The sequence below is a fragment of the Podarcis bocagei genome (assembly GCF_964188305.1).
Source record: "Podarcis bocagei genome assembly, chromosome: Z".
NCBI classification, from domain to species: domain Eukaryota; kingdom Metazoa; phylum Chordata; class Lepidosauria; order Squamata; family Lacertidae; genus Podarcis; species Podarcis bocagei.
In genome coordinates, this window is record NC_138140.1 from 24675035 (window position 1) to 24693195 (window position 18161).

Genomic DNA, 18161 nt, shown 5'->3' on the forward strand with positions numbered 1-18161 from the left:
TCTACTCCCATTCTCCAATCTTTTGACACTCAGCTTCATTACTACATTCTTGCCTCTGTGGTACATGGTTAGGGCTTAGCACACTGACTGTCTTAAAGGACGTCCCAGGTTCAGTCTCCAGCTTCTCCAAATGGGGCTGGAAGAGTCCCTTGCTAGAAAATCTGAAGAGCAACCGCCAGTCAATGCAGAAAATACTGAACTAGATGGATCTGGGTCTGACTCAGTATAAGGCAATATAAGGGTCTGACTCAGTATAAGGCAGCTTCCTCTGTTCTTCTATGGCTTGTAAATTCAGACATCTCACCTAACCACGATGAAGCACAAGCCCACGGCTTGCAAAGCCACTTCATGCCAAAGTCACGTTTTGGTCTGCCATTTTGATTCAAGATGGTGCCTAGCATCCAAACATTGATTAAGATTGTTGCCCCTATCCCAGGATCTCTCATGGCAACAATATCTCAAGAGGTGGCCAAGAAATGGGCAAATTCCCTCCAAAGTCACATTTTGGTTTGCCATCTTGAATCAAAATGGTGCTTGATGTTCAAAAGTCTATGAAAATTGCTGCCCCCACTGCAAAAACCCTCTGGCAAAGTTTGGCGATAATAACTCAAGAAGTGTCCAAATGCAGAGAGAACAAACAAATGGACAGGTGTGTATACAATAAGAAACTAATTGAAGCTGTGCTGATGTGAACAGCTAGGGGAGGAAGAGCTCTAAAACTTATCGGAAAAATAACTCTTTCATTGTTCTCTAATTACAGATAGGTAGCCGTGTTGGTCTGCCATAGTCAAAATAAAAAAATTCCTTCCTGTAGCACCTTAAAGACCAACTAAGTTAGTTCTAGGTATAAGCTTTTGTGTGCATGCACACTTCTTCAGATACACTGAAACAGAAGTTGCCAGATCCTTCTATATAGTGAGAAGGTGGGGAGGGGTATTACTCAGAAGGGTGGTGGGAATTGGAGATTGGCAGAAAGCTGAGATGAGCCTGTTGACGACTCTTAACGACTGTAATAGGTCTTACAGGAAAAGGCAAGGGGTGAGAAGGTGAGAAATGGCTTAGTCATGTATAATGAGATAAGAATCCAATGTCTCTGTTCAGACCAGGTCTCTCCATTGTTTTAAGTTTGGTAATGAGTTGCAATTCAGCAGTTTCTCTTTCCAGTCTATTTCTGAAATTCCTTTGTAGTAAAACAGCTACTTTGAGATCTTGTGTAGAATGTCCTGGGAGATTGAAGTGTTCTCCTACTGGTTTCTCTGTTTTGTGATTCTTGATGTCAGATTTATGTCCGTTTATTCTTTGGCGTAAGGTTTGGCCAGTTTGTCCAATATAGAGAGCTGAAGGACACTGTTGGCATTTGATGGCATACACAATGTTAGACGATGAGCAATTAAATAGTCCCAAGATGGTATGTGTGATGTTGTTGGGGCCAGTAATGGTGTTGTCCAGGTGTATGTGGCAGCAAAGTTGGCATCTGGGTTTATTGCAGGCTCTGGTGCCAGTGTCCGTGTTAAGTCTGGTTGTAGTATTATTGTGGGTTAGGAGTTGTTTAAGATTGGGTGGCTGTCTGTAGGCAATGAAAGGTCTTCCTCCCAGAGCTTGAGAAAGAGAACTGTCATTGTCCAGGAGAGGTTGTAGATCTCTGATGATGGGTTGAACTGTTTTAACTTGGGAGCTGTATGTGATGACTAGTGGTGTTCTGTTATTTTCTTTTTTGGGTCTGTCTTGCAGCAAGTTCTCTCTGGGTATCAGTCTGGCTCTGTTGATCTGTTGTCTAACTTCATCTGCTGGGTATTTTAGTTCTCTAAGACAGTAATGTGAACATACCCCTAGCCCTTTGAGGGCAGTGCTGCCTCATGCAAGAAGGATTGCAACCCTCCATCTGAAGAGAAGGGTTTTCCCCATTCACAGCATCAGTCATCTTATCTGGATTAAGTGCCAGAATGTCCCCCCTCACCCAGCCCAAAACTGCCTCAAGGTATTGAGTCAGAAGTTTAACAGTCTCCCTGGGACACTTAGCTGGAAAAGCAGAGTAGGCAACACTTCAATCCAAACCACCAGATAACTTTCCCCAGTGGTTTCATGTAAATGTTGAACAGCATGTGACACGGGGGGGGGGGAGCACCTGAGGAACGCTGGCCTTTGTCAATCTGGTACTCTTCAGATGTTTTGGACTACAACATACTGACTGAGGCTGAAAGGGCTTGTAGTCCAAAACATCTGGAAGGCAGTAGCTAGTGAAGGGTGCTGTAGGACAAGGCCAATCACAGCCAGTTTATCACTTCAGCATGTAAAGTAAGCAAGGCTGGCTGGCCAAAGACAGTTTGCTGCCTCCTAAGAGATCCCACAGATTTGTCATTTACACACACACACACACACACACACACACACACACACTATTATTGCAGGGGTGCCCTGATGGCAAAAGTGGTTTTTTGTGACCCTTTCTAAGGCCATCCCAATTCCCCCTATTTATATTTTTGATATTTAAAAGTGGAAGCTTCTGATTATCCTCCTCACTGCTGTGCCAGAGGCAAGGCGGGGTGGGGTGGGGTGGGGGTGGGGGGGAATAAGCCTTAGTCTTGATCATATAATGACATGGCACAGCTAATCATCTCTTGCAGTGAGTATTTCCCTGAAGCATTCAATAAGGGGTATCACTTCCAGGGGGTCCCACTGTCAACTCTGGTCAAACAGGTATAGAAACAATGCAAAATCTCTTTAACCAGAAGCAAAAGCATTTAGACAAGGAACACTGGAAGCTGCCTTATACCCAGTCAGAGCATTGGTCTATATAGTTCAGTATTGTCTATGCAAACTGGCAGCAGATCTCCCAGGCTTCAGACTGGGTGCCTCCTAGCCCTATTTGAAGATACCGGGGATTGAACCTGGGGCTTCTGCATGCAAAACAGATGCTCTACCGCTGAGCTATAGTCCCTCCCCCACACCAGTTCCAGTCTCTGAAACCCCCACCCAAATCATCTCTCTCCAATTATTATGACTTACAAATATAAATAAATTTCAGATATTTGTTAGGAGCTTGGGGATTTGAAGGATTGCTGCAGAGGTTTCATCCAGTGGTATCTAAGAGGTAGACAGGTTTTTGAGCTTCAAAGGGTTACACCCTGTACAGTTTTAATTGGGCCTGTTGGCCTAGTCACAACACTGCCAAGCAAATCTTCTATGCTTCACTTGCCTGCCTACTCAACCCTGCTTGATGGTTTGCTTTAGACAACAATGCACTTGAAGAGACAAATTGGGGGTGACATGCTCTTAGTTTGGTACCTTATTAGATGTAATCTTCACTTGGATGAGACACTGTTCCAGTTCCAACACTCTTTTCAGTGTTTTGCTGAAGCCCAGACCCCTCCATAGGGCACTCCCTGTGGAGACCCTACTCTAATCTCTCCCATTATGACCTAGGTTGTTTACTGTGAGAGATTGAGTGGAGAAGGTATCTTCCTTGCAAAAAGCCAGAGATCACATGAGTGGGATCCATGTCAGGGGAGACTTGGATCTGAGAAGTGCCAGACTCTGTTACCTCAGCCTTCCTCTGGCTGAGAGGAAAACTTAGAGTGGGGAGATGCATTGTCTGGGGAGTCATTGTTCCCTACACCAAGATCTTGCAGGTCAGAATATACACATTTACTGCATTCTTAAGGCTCAGAGTGCACCTCACTGCCCCATGCCACGGGAGACAACACTTGTAGAACTAGGCAATGCCCATTTAAGAAACAGAGATAGTTCCCCTGAGAGGAGCAGGGATAATAGCAGGTCCAGATCAGCCACCCTTCAAAAGGCATCAATATGCTGCTAAGAGAACCATTCTTCCTGGATGACTTCCAGCCAACACCTGGCACAGTGATCTGTCCAGGGTGCTGAATAAGACTGGACTGTTGTGATCCTCCTGCCCTATTGGACTTGACTGTGATCTTCTTGGTATAACCTTGCCCTTCCAGGTAAGTGCCTCTGCTCCAGTCTCTCCTGAGAGCCCTGAGCCAAGCTAGGATGAGACAGGGCATTACACAGGTGAATCAAATAGGTGAGAACAGTGTAGTCATGGAGGCAGCAGTGTCTTTCTGGCAGCTGACTCAGTAGGATAAGAGCAGGAGGTGAAAGACACACCCTCATCCAGAAAAAGTGACCACCCCACTCTTGGGGAAAATTGCCAGCATGCAAATGAGGTTCCTATGCATCAGCTGAGAGATGGGGAGTAGGACAGGAAATGAGTGCAGCTTGAGTCCTCTGCAGGCGTTTAGAAAGAATGTGTAAGGGGTGAAATTGGAGGAGGATGGCATGCACACAGCTCCTCTTCCCAATCCCCACACTGAGCAGGAAGGTCTGAAGAGAGCATCTAAGCATGTACACATGTAGAAGGCTCCCTGCAACTGGGAACTCTGTTATCCAATCAAGCACACTTAGAAACCCTCTTCCAGCCTTCCTGCATGATCTGGGAGGATCCATTGTGGAGCAGGGCACAACCTGCACAGCTGCTCCCTCCCCAGTTTGGGACTCACATTTTCTTTCTGACCTCCTAAAAAAAGGCTTCAGAGGGCAGCCAGGCTTGTAATAATAAGATACAGTATTGGAAAAATTTGGAGGGTGCTTATCTGACAAACTGGTAAAATAAAATATGTCAAATAGCACTTGTAAGAAACTAATAAAATACAACTGGCACAAGGTCTGAAGCATAAAGACTGGTACACGTACATGACTAAACATGAAAGCAGAGAACTCCTTTCATATTATAAAACATTTTGGTTAGCATAAACTAAACAAGGTCTTTTCTACACATTTTGGACGGATTGTTCAAACTTCATTTTCTGGTTCAGGGTGAGATATTAAAGGTTATGTTTGTTTGATGGTTCAATATGCTGCAAGAACTTATTAATGATAGATATAGATATTAACTTATTAACTAATTAATGATAGATGATGATGATGATGATAGATAGATAGATAGATAGATAGATGATAGATAGATAGATGATAGATAGATAGATAGATAGATGATAGATAGATGGTAGATGATAGATAGATAGATGATAGATGATAGATGATAGATGATAGATAGATAGATAGATAGATAGATAGATAGATGATAGATAGATATAACAAGAAAGCCCCATGGAAACACACTCATCCCACATAAGTACTCTCAATTCCTGGTATCTGCTACATGCAAGGTCAGCAGCTGAGGGAGAGAAATGAGCCAGGTGTTGCTGCTGTCCACTCTAGAGGAATAAGGGGTTTAAAGAGCCCTTTGTCTATGTCTAAAAGGGAGATGTGAAAAATGAGGGCTTTGTAAAAAAAACTTTGTTGCTCTTCCCACAGCAAATTAAGGTTTCAAGGCACCCTTTACCTCCATCTCCCTTGTGTATCTCACCTACACAGGAGAAAAGGGAGTGACATAAAGAGGGTCCCTGGCAACTAGCCCAAGGGTGCTGAGCCACCACATGCCCACCCCTACACTCAGATGTCCCAAGCACCCCTTTCCTTAAAAAGATAAAAATAATAAATAATAAATCACGTTTAGATATTCAAGCCTACAGCTATTTAAAAAAATAACACCTGCATTTACTTGGAGGCAAAGACAGTGCAGCAGGAAGATTCCCGCCTGCAAGTCTCCTTTGAGCATTTGACACAACTCTCCATTTAGCTGGTTAGACAGAACATTTTCTGCAGCTAACCTCACTCGTGTTGCCTCTCACTGAGCTGCTCTGTGTTTTTGTGTGAGCAGAGTAGGAGTGAGAAACATTTTTGACAATCGTGCTTTTCATATTGTTGCGGGTGGGAGAACTGAGACTGTAAAAACCACAGGAGTCCCTTCAAGGAACAATGACAAGACTGCAGAGCCCAACACTCTGGTCTTAAGATTCCTCCTACCGAGCAATAGTCATGCATAACAGGAAGGCCATCTTGATGAAAAGGAGAATTGCATTTAAGAGATTTGCAATGTGTTTTTTTTAAAAAAATACAATATTTAGCAGGTTTTATATATAGCTTATTCATAAAAACCATTAATGGTTTACATAAAGTGATTTATATTGAGAAGTGGTAGAGTGGTTAGAGTGCTGGGGTAGAACCTTTGAGACCAGAGTTCAAATCCTTACATGACCATGGGGGTAAGTCATCATCTCTCTGCCTAACCCACCTCACAGGGTTGCTGTGGGGATAAAATGGAGATGAGGAAGAACCATATATGCCACCTTGAGCTCCTTGGAGAAAAGGTGGGATAGAAATGTAATAATAATAATAACCTTTGTGATAGGGACAGGGGGGAATTAGGTTCAGCTTGAATTTTAATGTGAACCCTCTCTAACTTGCACTTTCTAAACACATATAATCCTTCAAAATTAACACTGCTCTGAATTTTGTAATATGGTTTTTATTTATTCTTATTTATTAAATTTATCTACTGCTCTTCGTCTGATGATCGCAGGGTGGTTTACAATATAAAAACACAAAAATAAATTGCAGAGTAGCAAACAAAAACAATACTGCCTCAGTTCTCCAACAAAAAAACCATGTGCATATCAATGGGATGTTTACCTAGAAACATATTTATCATTGAAATAACATACAAAAAAGCAAGAATGGTGGGTTATGATGGTTCATTCCTGAAGACTCACAGAATTCACTGGATTCCTGAGTGCACTGGAGGAGTTTCTAGTAGACAGCGCAAGTGACCCTCTTGAAGCCCTTGTCTTGCTGTGGAACAGTTAGATGTGTTGGGCTATTGACATGACTGCCCCGAGCGCCCTCTCCTGCATTGTGGGGCCTGTTGTGTACTTTGGCTCACCAGTGAACTAGGGGCAATGAAACAGGCCAGACAATGGCTAAAGTGCAAGTGATGAAAGAAGCTGACAGAGTATGAGTGAAACGTAACTGCGGAGCAGTCAGAGCAGTGAAGAGGGCTCACTTCTCTGCCTCCATTCACATCTTAAAGTAGCCATATTGCCCAGGGTCTGTTAACATCTACTTCAGGGAAGCGAGTTTTAGGCCCAGTGCAAGGCACTTTGAGGGTAAAGTCACTCGCTTTCGTAGAAATATCAATGCCATATCCATACTCACTACATTAAACGGCATAGCTAACTGCTCCGGTGCCTGGGGCGGGGGGGGGTGTCCTGCAGCTGGGGGTGGGCGAGGCGAGCCTCTCCGACGCTTGGAGTCTCTCCGCTGTCTCCCCCTTAGCTGTAGGGAGGCTGAGGGAGAGGCAGTAGGCAGACACAAGTCCTATGCTGCCATTTCAGGCATGTGGAACCTGCAGGCATCTAAGCCACCATGTCACACCTAAAAAGTTTCGTGAGCCCATTTTTTGGAAAAAAACAAAAACCCAACTCATCTTGTCAAACCCCCCTCCTCAGTGATGACACCCGGGGTGGACAGCACCCCCTGCACCCCCCCTTCCTCTGCCACAGACTACATTCCCCAGTGAGGCATCCAATGCAACATCTGCTTCAACTTATTGGGATCAGCTTCAGTTGATGTCGCCTGACAATGGGAACAAGGTTCTTGGGACAATACAGCCAGTGGCCAGCAACATCTCTGTTCAACCCTTACCCCTCTTGGCTTCTTAAAGCTTGCCATGGGATTATGAATGTGTGGATACAGGGTGTGGGCAAAACATCCATGTGGAAGGGAGTGGTCCTGGCTGTCCTGAAAGATGAAGTTATCAAACCACTCCTGAAAAAGCCCACCGCAGACCCACTGGCTTGTGACACAATGTGACAACTACTGCCCAGTTGCAAATACTCTCTTTTTCGGGTAGGTGATTGAGAGGGTTGTAGTGCAACAATTGCATGGTCTCTTGGATGAAACCAATTTCATCCAACGGACCAATTTCAGTCTATGTTCAGGCCTGGTTATGGGGCTGCATTCACCTTGGCCACCCTGATGGATGGAGAAGGACGTGGTGAATGCAACTCTATTATTCTTACTTGATCTGTCAGCAGCTCCCTGGCAATTCTGCTTTGGGCGCCACAGGGTACCATCTTGTTCCCTAATGCTGATTAACATATATGAAGCTGTTGAAGTCACCGTTGCAAGATTTGGAACGTGGTGTCATCAGTATGTTGATAATACCTAGCTCTCCTTCACTGTAACATCTGAATCAGGAGAGGTTGTGTAGCCTTGGACCGGTGCCTGGACTCGGTGGTGGGCTGAATGAGTGCCAAGAAACTGACTCTAAATCCTGGCAAGACAGTGGCACTGTTGGTGGGTGGTTCCCAAGTCTGGATAATTGGTCAATTGCCTCCTTTGGATGGAATTGACATCCCTCTGAAAGAGGAAACTTGCAATCTGGGGATGCTCCTGGATCCATCTGTTGCTAGAGGCCCATATGACATCAGTAGCTAAGAGTGGCTTCCACCAGCTTTGGCTGGTACATACCGTATTTTTTGCTCTATAAGACACACTTTTCCCCTCCTAAAAAGTAAGGGGAAATGTGTGTGCGTCTTATGCAGCGAATGCAGGCGCAAGGCTCTGTCAGCGCTCCCTTTAAAGAGCCGCATGGAGCGTGTGTGTGGCTCTTGGGGACTTTTCCCGAGCGCTCTTTAAAGGGAACGCGGCTCTTTGGGGAGCCTTAGCCGCGCACAGCCTCTCCAGGCCGGAGAGGCTGCGCATGGCTAAAGAAGACGCCAGGACAGTGAGCAGGATGCATCCCGCTGGATGTCTTGGCTTCTGGCTTAGCCACGGGATGAAGTCTCCGCAGGGGAGTGGGGAGCCTCCCCTAAAAACTAAGTGTGCCCAATCGTCCGGTGCGTCTAATAGAGCAAAAAAACCCGGTAATTTACATTCATTTCTGGACCACAATAGCCTGATCACTGCGTCCATCAGCTGCTAGTCTCCAGGCTGGATTATTGCAACAGGCTTTATGTGAGACTGCATAATAATAATAATAATAATAATAATAATAATAATAATAATAATAATAATTTATTTTTTCTACCCCGCCCATCTGGCTGGGTTTCCCCAGCCACTCTGGGTAGCTTCCAATAAAACACTAAAATACAATAACCTATTAAACATTAAAAGCTTCCCTAAACAGGGCTGCCTTCAGGTGTCTTCTAAAAGTGCAAACTTAATTCAACCTCTGCTTAAAAACCTCCAGTGAAGTCTACCAACTTCCAAGAGAGTCCACTCCTTTGTCAACAGGTCTTACTATCAGAAAGTTGTTGCTGATGTTTAGTCAGAAACTCCTTTCTTGTAACTTGAAGCCATTGGTTTGGATTCTACCTTCTGGAGCAGGAGAAAACAAGCTTGCTCTGTCTTACATGGGACGGTCTATTAGATATTTGAAGGTGGCTATCCTATCCCCTCTCAGTCTCCTCTTATCCAGGCTAAACATACCCTAATTAATATAATTAACAACAACAAAACCAAACGAAAAACCCTAAACAATACCACAACCCAAGAATGTGTTCAGCAACTTTTGTAGCTGGGGTCAGTCCGTGTCCCACTTTTCTAGGCCAGGTGGGAAAAGGCCAGCAAGGCAGGGAGCAAGTTTTCCAGGACTCAGAGCCCAACCTGTTCTCAATCCTGAGTAAGCAGGGGACCTGCCAGCAGCAACAATGGGGTAGCAACCAAAGTGATATCCAGGGCTACTCCAAGATCAGAGTCCAATCAAGCAGAGTCCACAACAAAGAGGCAGGCAAGAGGCAAAAGTGAGAGGAGTCCATGGCCAGGTTTGTGATAGGTAGGACACAGAGCTGGTATATTGATGTTGTCTAAGGAGCTCTTCCAAACCAACACTGGAGGTTTTCAGTGGGAGCTGCTGGAACCAAATGCTTACACCAGCTGACTCCTGTTAACTTCCTCCTTCCCAGAGGTCTTCTTAAGAGGAGGGCCTTATTCCTGAAAAGTTTGCTCTTGCCTGTAGTCCTTGCCTGTAGTCAGGTCCTTCTCCAGATAGGCCAGGTTTCCCTCTGGCATTGAAGGCGACACTTTATCTCAGACTTGGGACCCATTCCATCTCAGCATCAGAGGCTAACCTCTCTCCTAGGCAAGAGAAGTTTGGGTGCCCAGTTGCTTCCTGGTGGGTGCTAGCTCTAATGCCGATTGAAATGATTACTTTAATGACAGCTCTGGATGCAAAGGGGAATTAGAAGCCGATTAGCTGACCGGACATATCAATACTCTAACCTCGGAATGGCCAGGAGGTCATGAGGGGTTTCTGGCCAACCAGAACTCACAGCCAGGTTACTGAGGTGTGTCTCATAAGGAAAGGTGGTGGCATCTTCCAGGAAACGCATATTTAGACTTAACCCAAATACCAGTGGAAAATGCCTTAGGGCCAAATAAGAGCACATGGTTGCATTCAAAATGGCAAAGGTTCCAAGGACTAATCAGGCTGCAACCACTGTGAGAGAGGATTTGGCTTAGACCAATGCAGCTTTCTGTGAAACCTTTGCAATGGTACCATATTCACTGCTCTGAGCAAACACGAAACAGACACATCATTTACAGGACATGTGCAAAGTTCCAGCTGACTTGAGCTTCTTGGTAATGTATATATAAACATATATGTGATGCTTTAAAATAAGCTAGAATAAATAAAAAGTTGCTATTCTGAAATGCCCACTGTCTTCCCATTTCAACAAGAGGAACTGATATTATGTGTAATCTGTTTTACCTTTTAAAAATTCTGAATATTAAATTGTTGCTACCTGCCCTGCTGGTGCAGGATGGATAAGAAATTTAATTTGATTTAATTCAATTATAAAATTATTTTAAAAGTCCTTGCACTAGTGGAAATGCTTATTTGGATGCTGATGTCCATATAAATAAGCAGGCGCTTCCCCACTGAGGTCCCATGCTGTAGACAGATTACTACAGTAGTTCTTGGAAAGTCTTCACCGTGACAAATCTGGGAAGAAACTGCCAATTTTTTAAGATGCAAACCTAAAGCATCTGAAAAACAGTCCCTGCAGGGTTGGGGGAGAAGTATTTCTGAAACAAGGTGAGGTGCTTGATTTGTTCTCCTTGCTGTTGTACTTTGAAGGACATTTGTCCAGAATAAACTGTTCTGCTGTAAAGAGGATGCTTAGTCCTCACATTTAGCCTTAGGTTTTCTTTTGAGTCTGGTTCCCACATTAACACCATCCATTTGAAACAGCATCCAGTTGCCAAGAGACTTCTGTTCTGCTGAAAGAGCTGCAATTGTCAGAGTGATTTGACAATCAATCCCTCTTCACAGGGAACCCTGGGAATTGTAGCTCTGTGAGGGGAATCATAGAACTGAGTTGGAAGGAATCCCAAGGGTCATCTAGTCCAACCCACTGCAGGAAACTCAGCGGAGAGTCCACTGCCTCCCGAGAAAGAATGTTCCACTGTCAAACAGCTCTTACTGACATTTAGTCGGAATTTCCTTTCTTGTAACTTGAAGACGTTGGTTTGAGGTCCTACCCTACAGAGCAGAAGAAAACAAGTTTACTCTGTCTTCCATGTGACAACCCTTTAGATATCTGAAGATGACGATCATATCTCCTCTCAGTCTCTTCTTCACCAGGCTAAACATATCCAGTTCTCTCAGTCATTCCTCATAAGGCTTTGTTTGCAGACCTCTGCACACATTCCAGCTTGTCAATATCCATCTTAAATTGTGGTACCCAGAACTGGACACAATATTCCAGGCATGGTCTAAGCAAAGCAGAATAGAGCGGTACTATTACTTCCCTTGATTGGGTGCTATACTTCTGTTTATGCAGGCTAGAATAGAAGTAGCTTCTTCTTCTTCTTCTTCTTCTTCTTCTTCTTCTTCTTCTTCTTCTTCTTCTTCTTCTTCTTCTTCTTCTTCTTTTTGCTTCTGCATCACACTGTTGACTCATGTGAAGCTTGTGGTCTACTAAGACCCCAAGATCCTTTTCACATGTCCCCCCATCTTATCCCCCCATCTTATTCTGGAGCAGCTGATTCTTCCTGTCTAAGTGTAGAACCCGACTTGTTTTTTAGAAATCACAGCATCCTTTTCTAAGTGCTCACAGACTGACTGTTGAATGCTCTGTTTCAGGACCTTTCCTGGTATTGATGTCAAGCTCACCAGTCAGTAGTTACCTGGGTTTTCTAACAACTCACAGTACCTTTAATGAACTACAGATCCCAGAATTCTTTGGGGGAAGCCATAACTGTTTAAAGTGGTATCACTGTGTGTTAACTATATAGTGTGCATGTGGCCCAAGAAACAGAATCAAGGAGGAAGCTCTGCAGATGAAGAGGCGGGACTCTGCAGACAGAAGACAGCTTGATTCTGAATGCCTTGACTCATGAGAAGATCATTTGCACTTGACCCCAGTGGAGTGCCTTTTAACTTTCTTCCATATATGTCAATGGCTGCTATTTAATTCTACAGGGAAATATCTAGTAGAAAAAGCTTGCCTCCCACCCCAACTACAATTGTATAGGGGTGGGTGTTTGGTTTGCCTCTGCAGAGATGCACTACACCCCCAGACGTCTTTGTAATATACAAGCCTTCGCTATACACACACCAGTTATCATAAAGGCATTTTTCTTGCAAATGGTAATTATTACTGTTATCATAACTGGTTGACATTATGAACAGTGAACATAAATTAGGGATTAAGACAAGCTAGGGTGGTTGGTATAAACTCAGGTGGAAGAGACAGAAAAAGCAATGCACCATCAGAAAAGTATTGCATGTGCTGCTTATAATAAAATTGCCTCCTCTTTCCACCCACCAGCACAGAGCTAGTCAAATTACCTGGAAAGTTAAGCAGATAACACCCAACTCAGATGATTTTGTAAGGAAAAAGGAATCTCCATATCTCTTAGGCTTCAAAAGAGATTAAAGCTATTGCCCTACCTATCACAGAGACGCTGTGCTGAGGAGAAGGATGGATGGAACTAAAAAGGACAGGGGTTAATATCTGGGTCTCAGATCCCCCCCCCAACTGTCTGAGAAGTCCCTAGAAAAATGGTAAGGAATTATGACAGCGAGGAAGTTATCCTGCTGCACTTTTGTTCTCTTGGGACTAATAACAATAACACCATCATCAAAGTTCTCCTATCGTTCCCAACTATGAAAGGTTTGCTGCATTCGAGACAAATTGCAGGGTTGCTTTGGGAGCCATGAGAATACACCACAAATCCTATCAACAAGGAAGGGAAGAATGACAGAAACACAGCTGAGCTGACATTTTTTGGAGAGAAAATATCTGCTATTTTTTTCTTTTCTCTGTCTGTCCACCTCTCCATAAAAGAAAAAAAACATCTTGCAGAATTTTCTCCACCACTTTATATGATTGCCACCATTCCCCCACCAAACAATACCTTGTTATGATGCTACATCACAAAAGATTGTGGTGGAAGCAAAACAGTGGCCAGGCTGTTAAATCAGATGTTGATGTTGCTGCCACTTGAAACAGATGCAGTGGTGGTGCGGACAATGAAATGACTTGGGGTAAAAGAATGATTCTGTGTTACTGTCTCTGTTAATGGTCAGCCCCAGCCATGAGAAACAGATGGGAAAATTTCTCCGTCTCGGAGAAATGCCATTAAATCTACCCCACCTGACATTTTTCTGTTCTCAAATAGGATGGAAAATTTCAATAGGCTGGTTACTCATTTGCTATATTTATGAGACCCTTTCGTGAAATATAGTTCCCTAGCATTGTACAGAAAAAAAGAATGAAACATAACAAGAAATATGCAATACACATCAAAGAGACGTCCAGCCTACAAAACCAAACACAAACGCAGCAGAATAAAACAGCCAAGAAAGACATATGTTAAAAACTTTCAGAATTCTTAGCAAGGCCCTTTGCAGTCCTGGCAGAAAGCTCTTCTCATGTGTTCCAACATTCCCTGATGTCACTTGGATTGTGTCTACGGCAGACCTAGGGACTCTCTCAAGGCCAAATTCCATCCTCAGCCACATCTCTCCTCTTCAGACCACACACCTCACCAATCCTACTATGAATCTTCCCTGAGTGTTTCTGCCTGACTGGAACATATCACTGAACTCTGATAATGCTTGCTATGATGGAGATATGGCTGTGCAGGAAGTAGCCTACTTTAGAAAGGTAAAATTAGCACCAGTTGCTCTGCCCACTTTTGCTTCTGGCCCCACCCATCACTGGCATGTGGTCCCTTGAAGGTTTCCTGGATGGAAATGTATCTCTTGTGCTGTAAAGAGGTTTTCAACGCTGGTCTAGAGAGGGGGTTCTACTCAGGATTCATGACTGGGGTCTCGAATTCCCTCCTGTGGGAAAGTTTCTTTAGTTCCCCTTCCTTATGGTGTTTTGACAGATGTTATTTTTTGGAAAGGCCTTCGCTCTACAACTAAGGTGGCCATGGAATTCATTGTAACAAAGAGGGTAAAAGCGGGCACATATCTGCATAAAATCTGTATGTGTGCAAATATTTGCAGAAGTATATCTGCAGAAACGCACACTGTATGTGCAGCTGCTGGGGGAGCATGTGGACATGGAAGTGAGGAGTTGGCCATTACCCTAAACATACCATTGGCATGAAGCATGGCAGGTGTGAACACGATGGTGGAGATACATGGTTGTTCATTAGGGTGGGCAAAAAGGGACAGAGATCTGCATATCAAGTTGCATGTGCTAACTTATATGTGTTGACTTTTGATGGGTAATTCAAAGCTTTAAAGCCCCAAGTGGCTTGGGCCTAGAATACCTGAAAGATCATCTGCTCCCATATAAACTGACCCTAATGCCATCTACCAAGGCCCTTCTCTGCAGTGCCCATGTCAAATCAGGTGCAAGAGTGGCTATCAGAGAGTGGATCTTTTTAGTGGTGACACGCTGACTGTGGCTTGCCCTCCTCAAAAATGCTTGCCTGGTGTCCATGGTGTACTCATTTTGGTGCAAAGTGAAGACCTCCTTGCCACCCACCCCCTGAATAGCCAACTGGATGCTTCTTGAAAGTCTGCAGGGAAAGGCAATGGTGGCAAAAGTCTTCCCCTGCTGTGTGATTTCCTAAAGCAATGGTCATCACAATATCCATGAGCAAGATACAAATGTTCAGGAATAGAGGAAGAAGGGAGAGAGGGAGGAAAAAAGAGGGTCTGACTCACCCTTACAAAGCTGGCAGGAAACCATCCTTCTTCATCATCGATCTGTCCCCACCACCAGTCCTTGTTGGAGGCATCCAGGACCTTGATAACGTCTCCTGCTTTAAACGCCAACTCCCGGTTGGCCATGGTGACGTGATCCCATACTGCCTCAGCGCTTACAATAGAACCGCCACTGATCAGCTTGAAAAACAAGATAAGAGACAATCAGCAAATACGTCTTCCCTGGGAAAAGGCTTGTACCCTTTCCTCCACCCTCTTAACACACGAAACATCAGCAGGCATTTCCTAACCATATCATTACAGCAGGTTGGTTTGTCCAATACTTCTTCCTTTTAAAAACAACAACCTTGCTGTGAGGAATTTCAGCTGTACCCCAGAGCAATGCTTTTACTTTTTTCCAATAAACTTTTACAGCATTTTCTAGTTAATGGAAAACCTACATTACACACACACACACACACACACACACACACACACAGAGAGAGAGAGAGAGAGAGAGAGAGAGAGAGAGAAGTAAACAGTATAACATTTCAAACACATAATTTATATTTAAGAACTTTATATTTTTATGAAACTCTTTCACATATGACTCGCACACTACAAAACCCCCTGCACACATCCAGTTGACACAACACACCATGCCAGTTTGTTGGGCCCTTCCTGGCACCTTGGGGGACTAAATCTCACCAAGATCACTCTGTGTCTGAGCTACAGCACTCCAGAGGCTGCAGATGAGGGCACACACAGCTCCATGCACAAATAAAATCTCTGCAGAACTAGTGTGGTGTGGTGGTTATAGTGTTGGACCAGGACCTGGGAGACTAGGGTTCAAATCCCCACTTGGCCATGAATGTCACTGGGTGATCTTGAGCCAGTCACTGCCTCTCAGCGTAACCTATCTCACAAGGTTGTTGTGGGATTTATATGAGGAGGAACAGAACCATGTACACCACCTTGAGCTCCTTGGAGGGAAAGGCGGAGTATACATGCAATCAAGAAAGAAAGAAAGAAAGAAAGAAAGAAAGAAAGAAAGAAAGAAAGAAAGAAAGAAAGAAAGCATCATGGTTATAACCAAGCTTTGTATTGCCTGGGCAGATTTCCTATGCAAATTGTCTGTTGGAGTTGTTTCAGGAGAAAACACTTTGCTAAGCGTTTTCCACCTGAGGCAATATAACTGAGATGCAGGTTTTCTGTCTCAGTGAGAAAGAACTAGACTTTTTAGTGTGCACTCCAGAAAACACCCAGTCTTCCCAGACATGCAGGAACAGATGGACAATGGTAGGTAATGAAAGTTTGTCCAGCATTACTAATCTTCTCATTGAGGCAATCTTGATAAGTATCATATCCCCTGCCTCAAGAGTCCCAGGGTTGGCCTGAGGAGAACGCAGATTCAGATGACTCATGAGTTGCCCCCCTCAACACTCCCTTCTACACCATCCTAGCCTAAGTATGCATCTCTCCTATCATCCTTGGAAACCTCAACTTCACCTGCCCCAAACCCATGCAGATGCATACAGCTGCAGAATTTCCATGGGCCATTTTGGAACACAAGAAAAGCCCCGTAGTTGGATCAGGCAAAGGCCTATCTAGCCCACCCCTATCTTCTCACAGCGACCAACTGCATGCCTAGGAGAAGCCTACAAACAGGACCTGAGCACAAAAGCAGAACTCTTCTTGCTTAGGATTTCCCACAACTAGCCTTCAGCAACAACATCTGGCCCTAGACATAAGATATGACCACCATGGCAAGTACACTTTGATAGCCTTATTTCCCACAAAGCCTGTCTTGGGAGGGGAGGGTGAAGCCATTGGAGAGGGAAAGCCCTGCCAACCTTTCTAGGTTTTCAGAGAGCTCTGGTCTCTGGTTGAGAGAATGTTTTTCATAATTTAGCTGCCAGAGTCCACTGGGAGCTGCTGAGGGCTTAGGACTGGAAAAGACTCCAGTAATCACTACAATTTGCCCTGCAGACCCCAAAGCCCAGGTTAATAACATCCAAGGGTTCTCCAAAGAAGGCCACATTCCAGATTTTGGTCTGAGCTCCAGCTCCAGCTGTCCAACTCTAGGTATACCACTGCTTCAAAGCCTGGATTGGCTTAGTCCCTAAACTCTGAAGAAGCTATTAATGAGAATCCCTTCAAATATTCAGCTGCCAATATGGCCCAGTCTAACACTGTCTCAGAATCTGAGGTGTGGTGGTGCTTGTTTGAGGCACACCATGTGAAAACTCTATGTGGACAGAATATAAGTCTTTCACAAGGCACATGACTTAAGAATGGGGCTGCATGCATTTAAAAGCAGTAAACACGCATGCGCGCGCACACACAACATATCTGAATCAGAGAGCCCACAAAATAATGCTCTAATTACAAGAGAAGGAAGTGTCCATTCACAGTTATGTGATAATTCTCTGGCCATGCACCATAACAGGAAGAGAGGAGGGCCAGTAGACAGACACAACATCTCTGTTCAGAGCCCCTATTTGCAAAACATGTCAGTGAAATACAGCAGCTCAAAACACAAAGCCTTATCCTTGGTAGCAATTGATAGACATCAATGTTTGACTCCAAGTCTTGGCAATACTGCTTTTAGGGCTATCAAATACTGTCAAGATTCTAATACTCTTGCAGGTCATCTATTAAATGTTATCACTGCATGTCATCTACCACACTAAATACCAATACACATTAAATGTCAACTGAAGCTGGGAGGGAAATGTTTGCAAATATTCAACATTTGACATTTTCTAGTTTTTACTAGTTCACAGTTTAAATGCAAAATTCTAAACTTGTAACTCCATTAAAAATGCATTTCCCTCCCAAAATTCAAAACTTGTAACCAAAAAAGAAAAAAGAAAAAGAAAGAAAGGAAATATATGAGATTCGTCTGATATGACTTGCTTTTGAGAAACCCATGTTGGGTTTTAGTCATCACAGTCAAATCACTACCTCTACTGTAATAGCAAACTAATGTATTGAGGGACAATGCCTATGTACCCAAAATAAGGTGACATGTAAACAAGAAGGGGGTATCAGTATGCTTGAAGGAACCCCAAGAATATCAGAAGTATAATTCCTTTTTAAAAATCTAATGAGACAAAAAGGGGGT

General features: G+C 44.0%; 2 protein-coding genes across 11 annotated transcripts in view; both read right to left on the reverse strand.

The window, feature by feature from the left end:
- The window catches only part of ARHGEF9 (Cdc42 guanine nucleotide exchange factor 9), a 272573-nt gene that overhangs the window by 59261 nt on the left and 195151 nt on the right, over positions 1-18161 (reverse strand). For all 9 annotated transcript variants that reach the window (XM_081179284.1, XM_081179285.1, XM_081179290.1 and 6 more), the window contains one exon: positions 15056-15235. In XM_081179284.1, coding sequence (XP_081035410.1) covers positions 15056-15235 — 180 coding nt within the window. The remainder of the gene's footprint in view (positions 1-15055; positions 15236-18161) is intronic.
- The window catches only part of LOC308578804 (uncharacterized protein), a 55283-nt gene continuing 52259 nt past the window's right edge, over positions 15138-18161 (reverse strand). Inside the window, exon 2 of one of the 2 annotated variants that reach the window (XM_081179375.1) lies at positions 15138-15235. The gene's annotated coding sequence lies outside the window, so the exon portion shown is untranslated. The remainder of the gene's footprint in view (positions 15236-18161) is intronic. The other variant, XR_014004107.1, reaches the window with a different exon arrangement.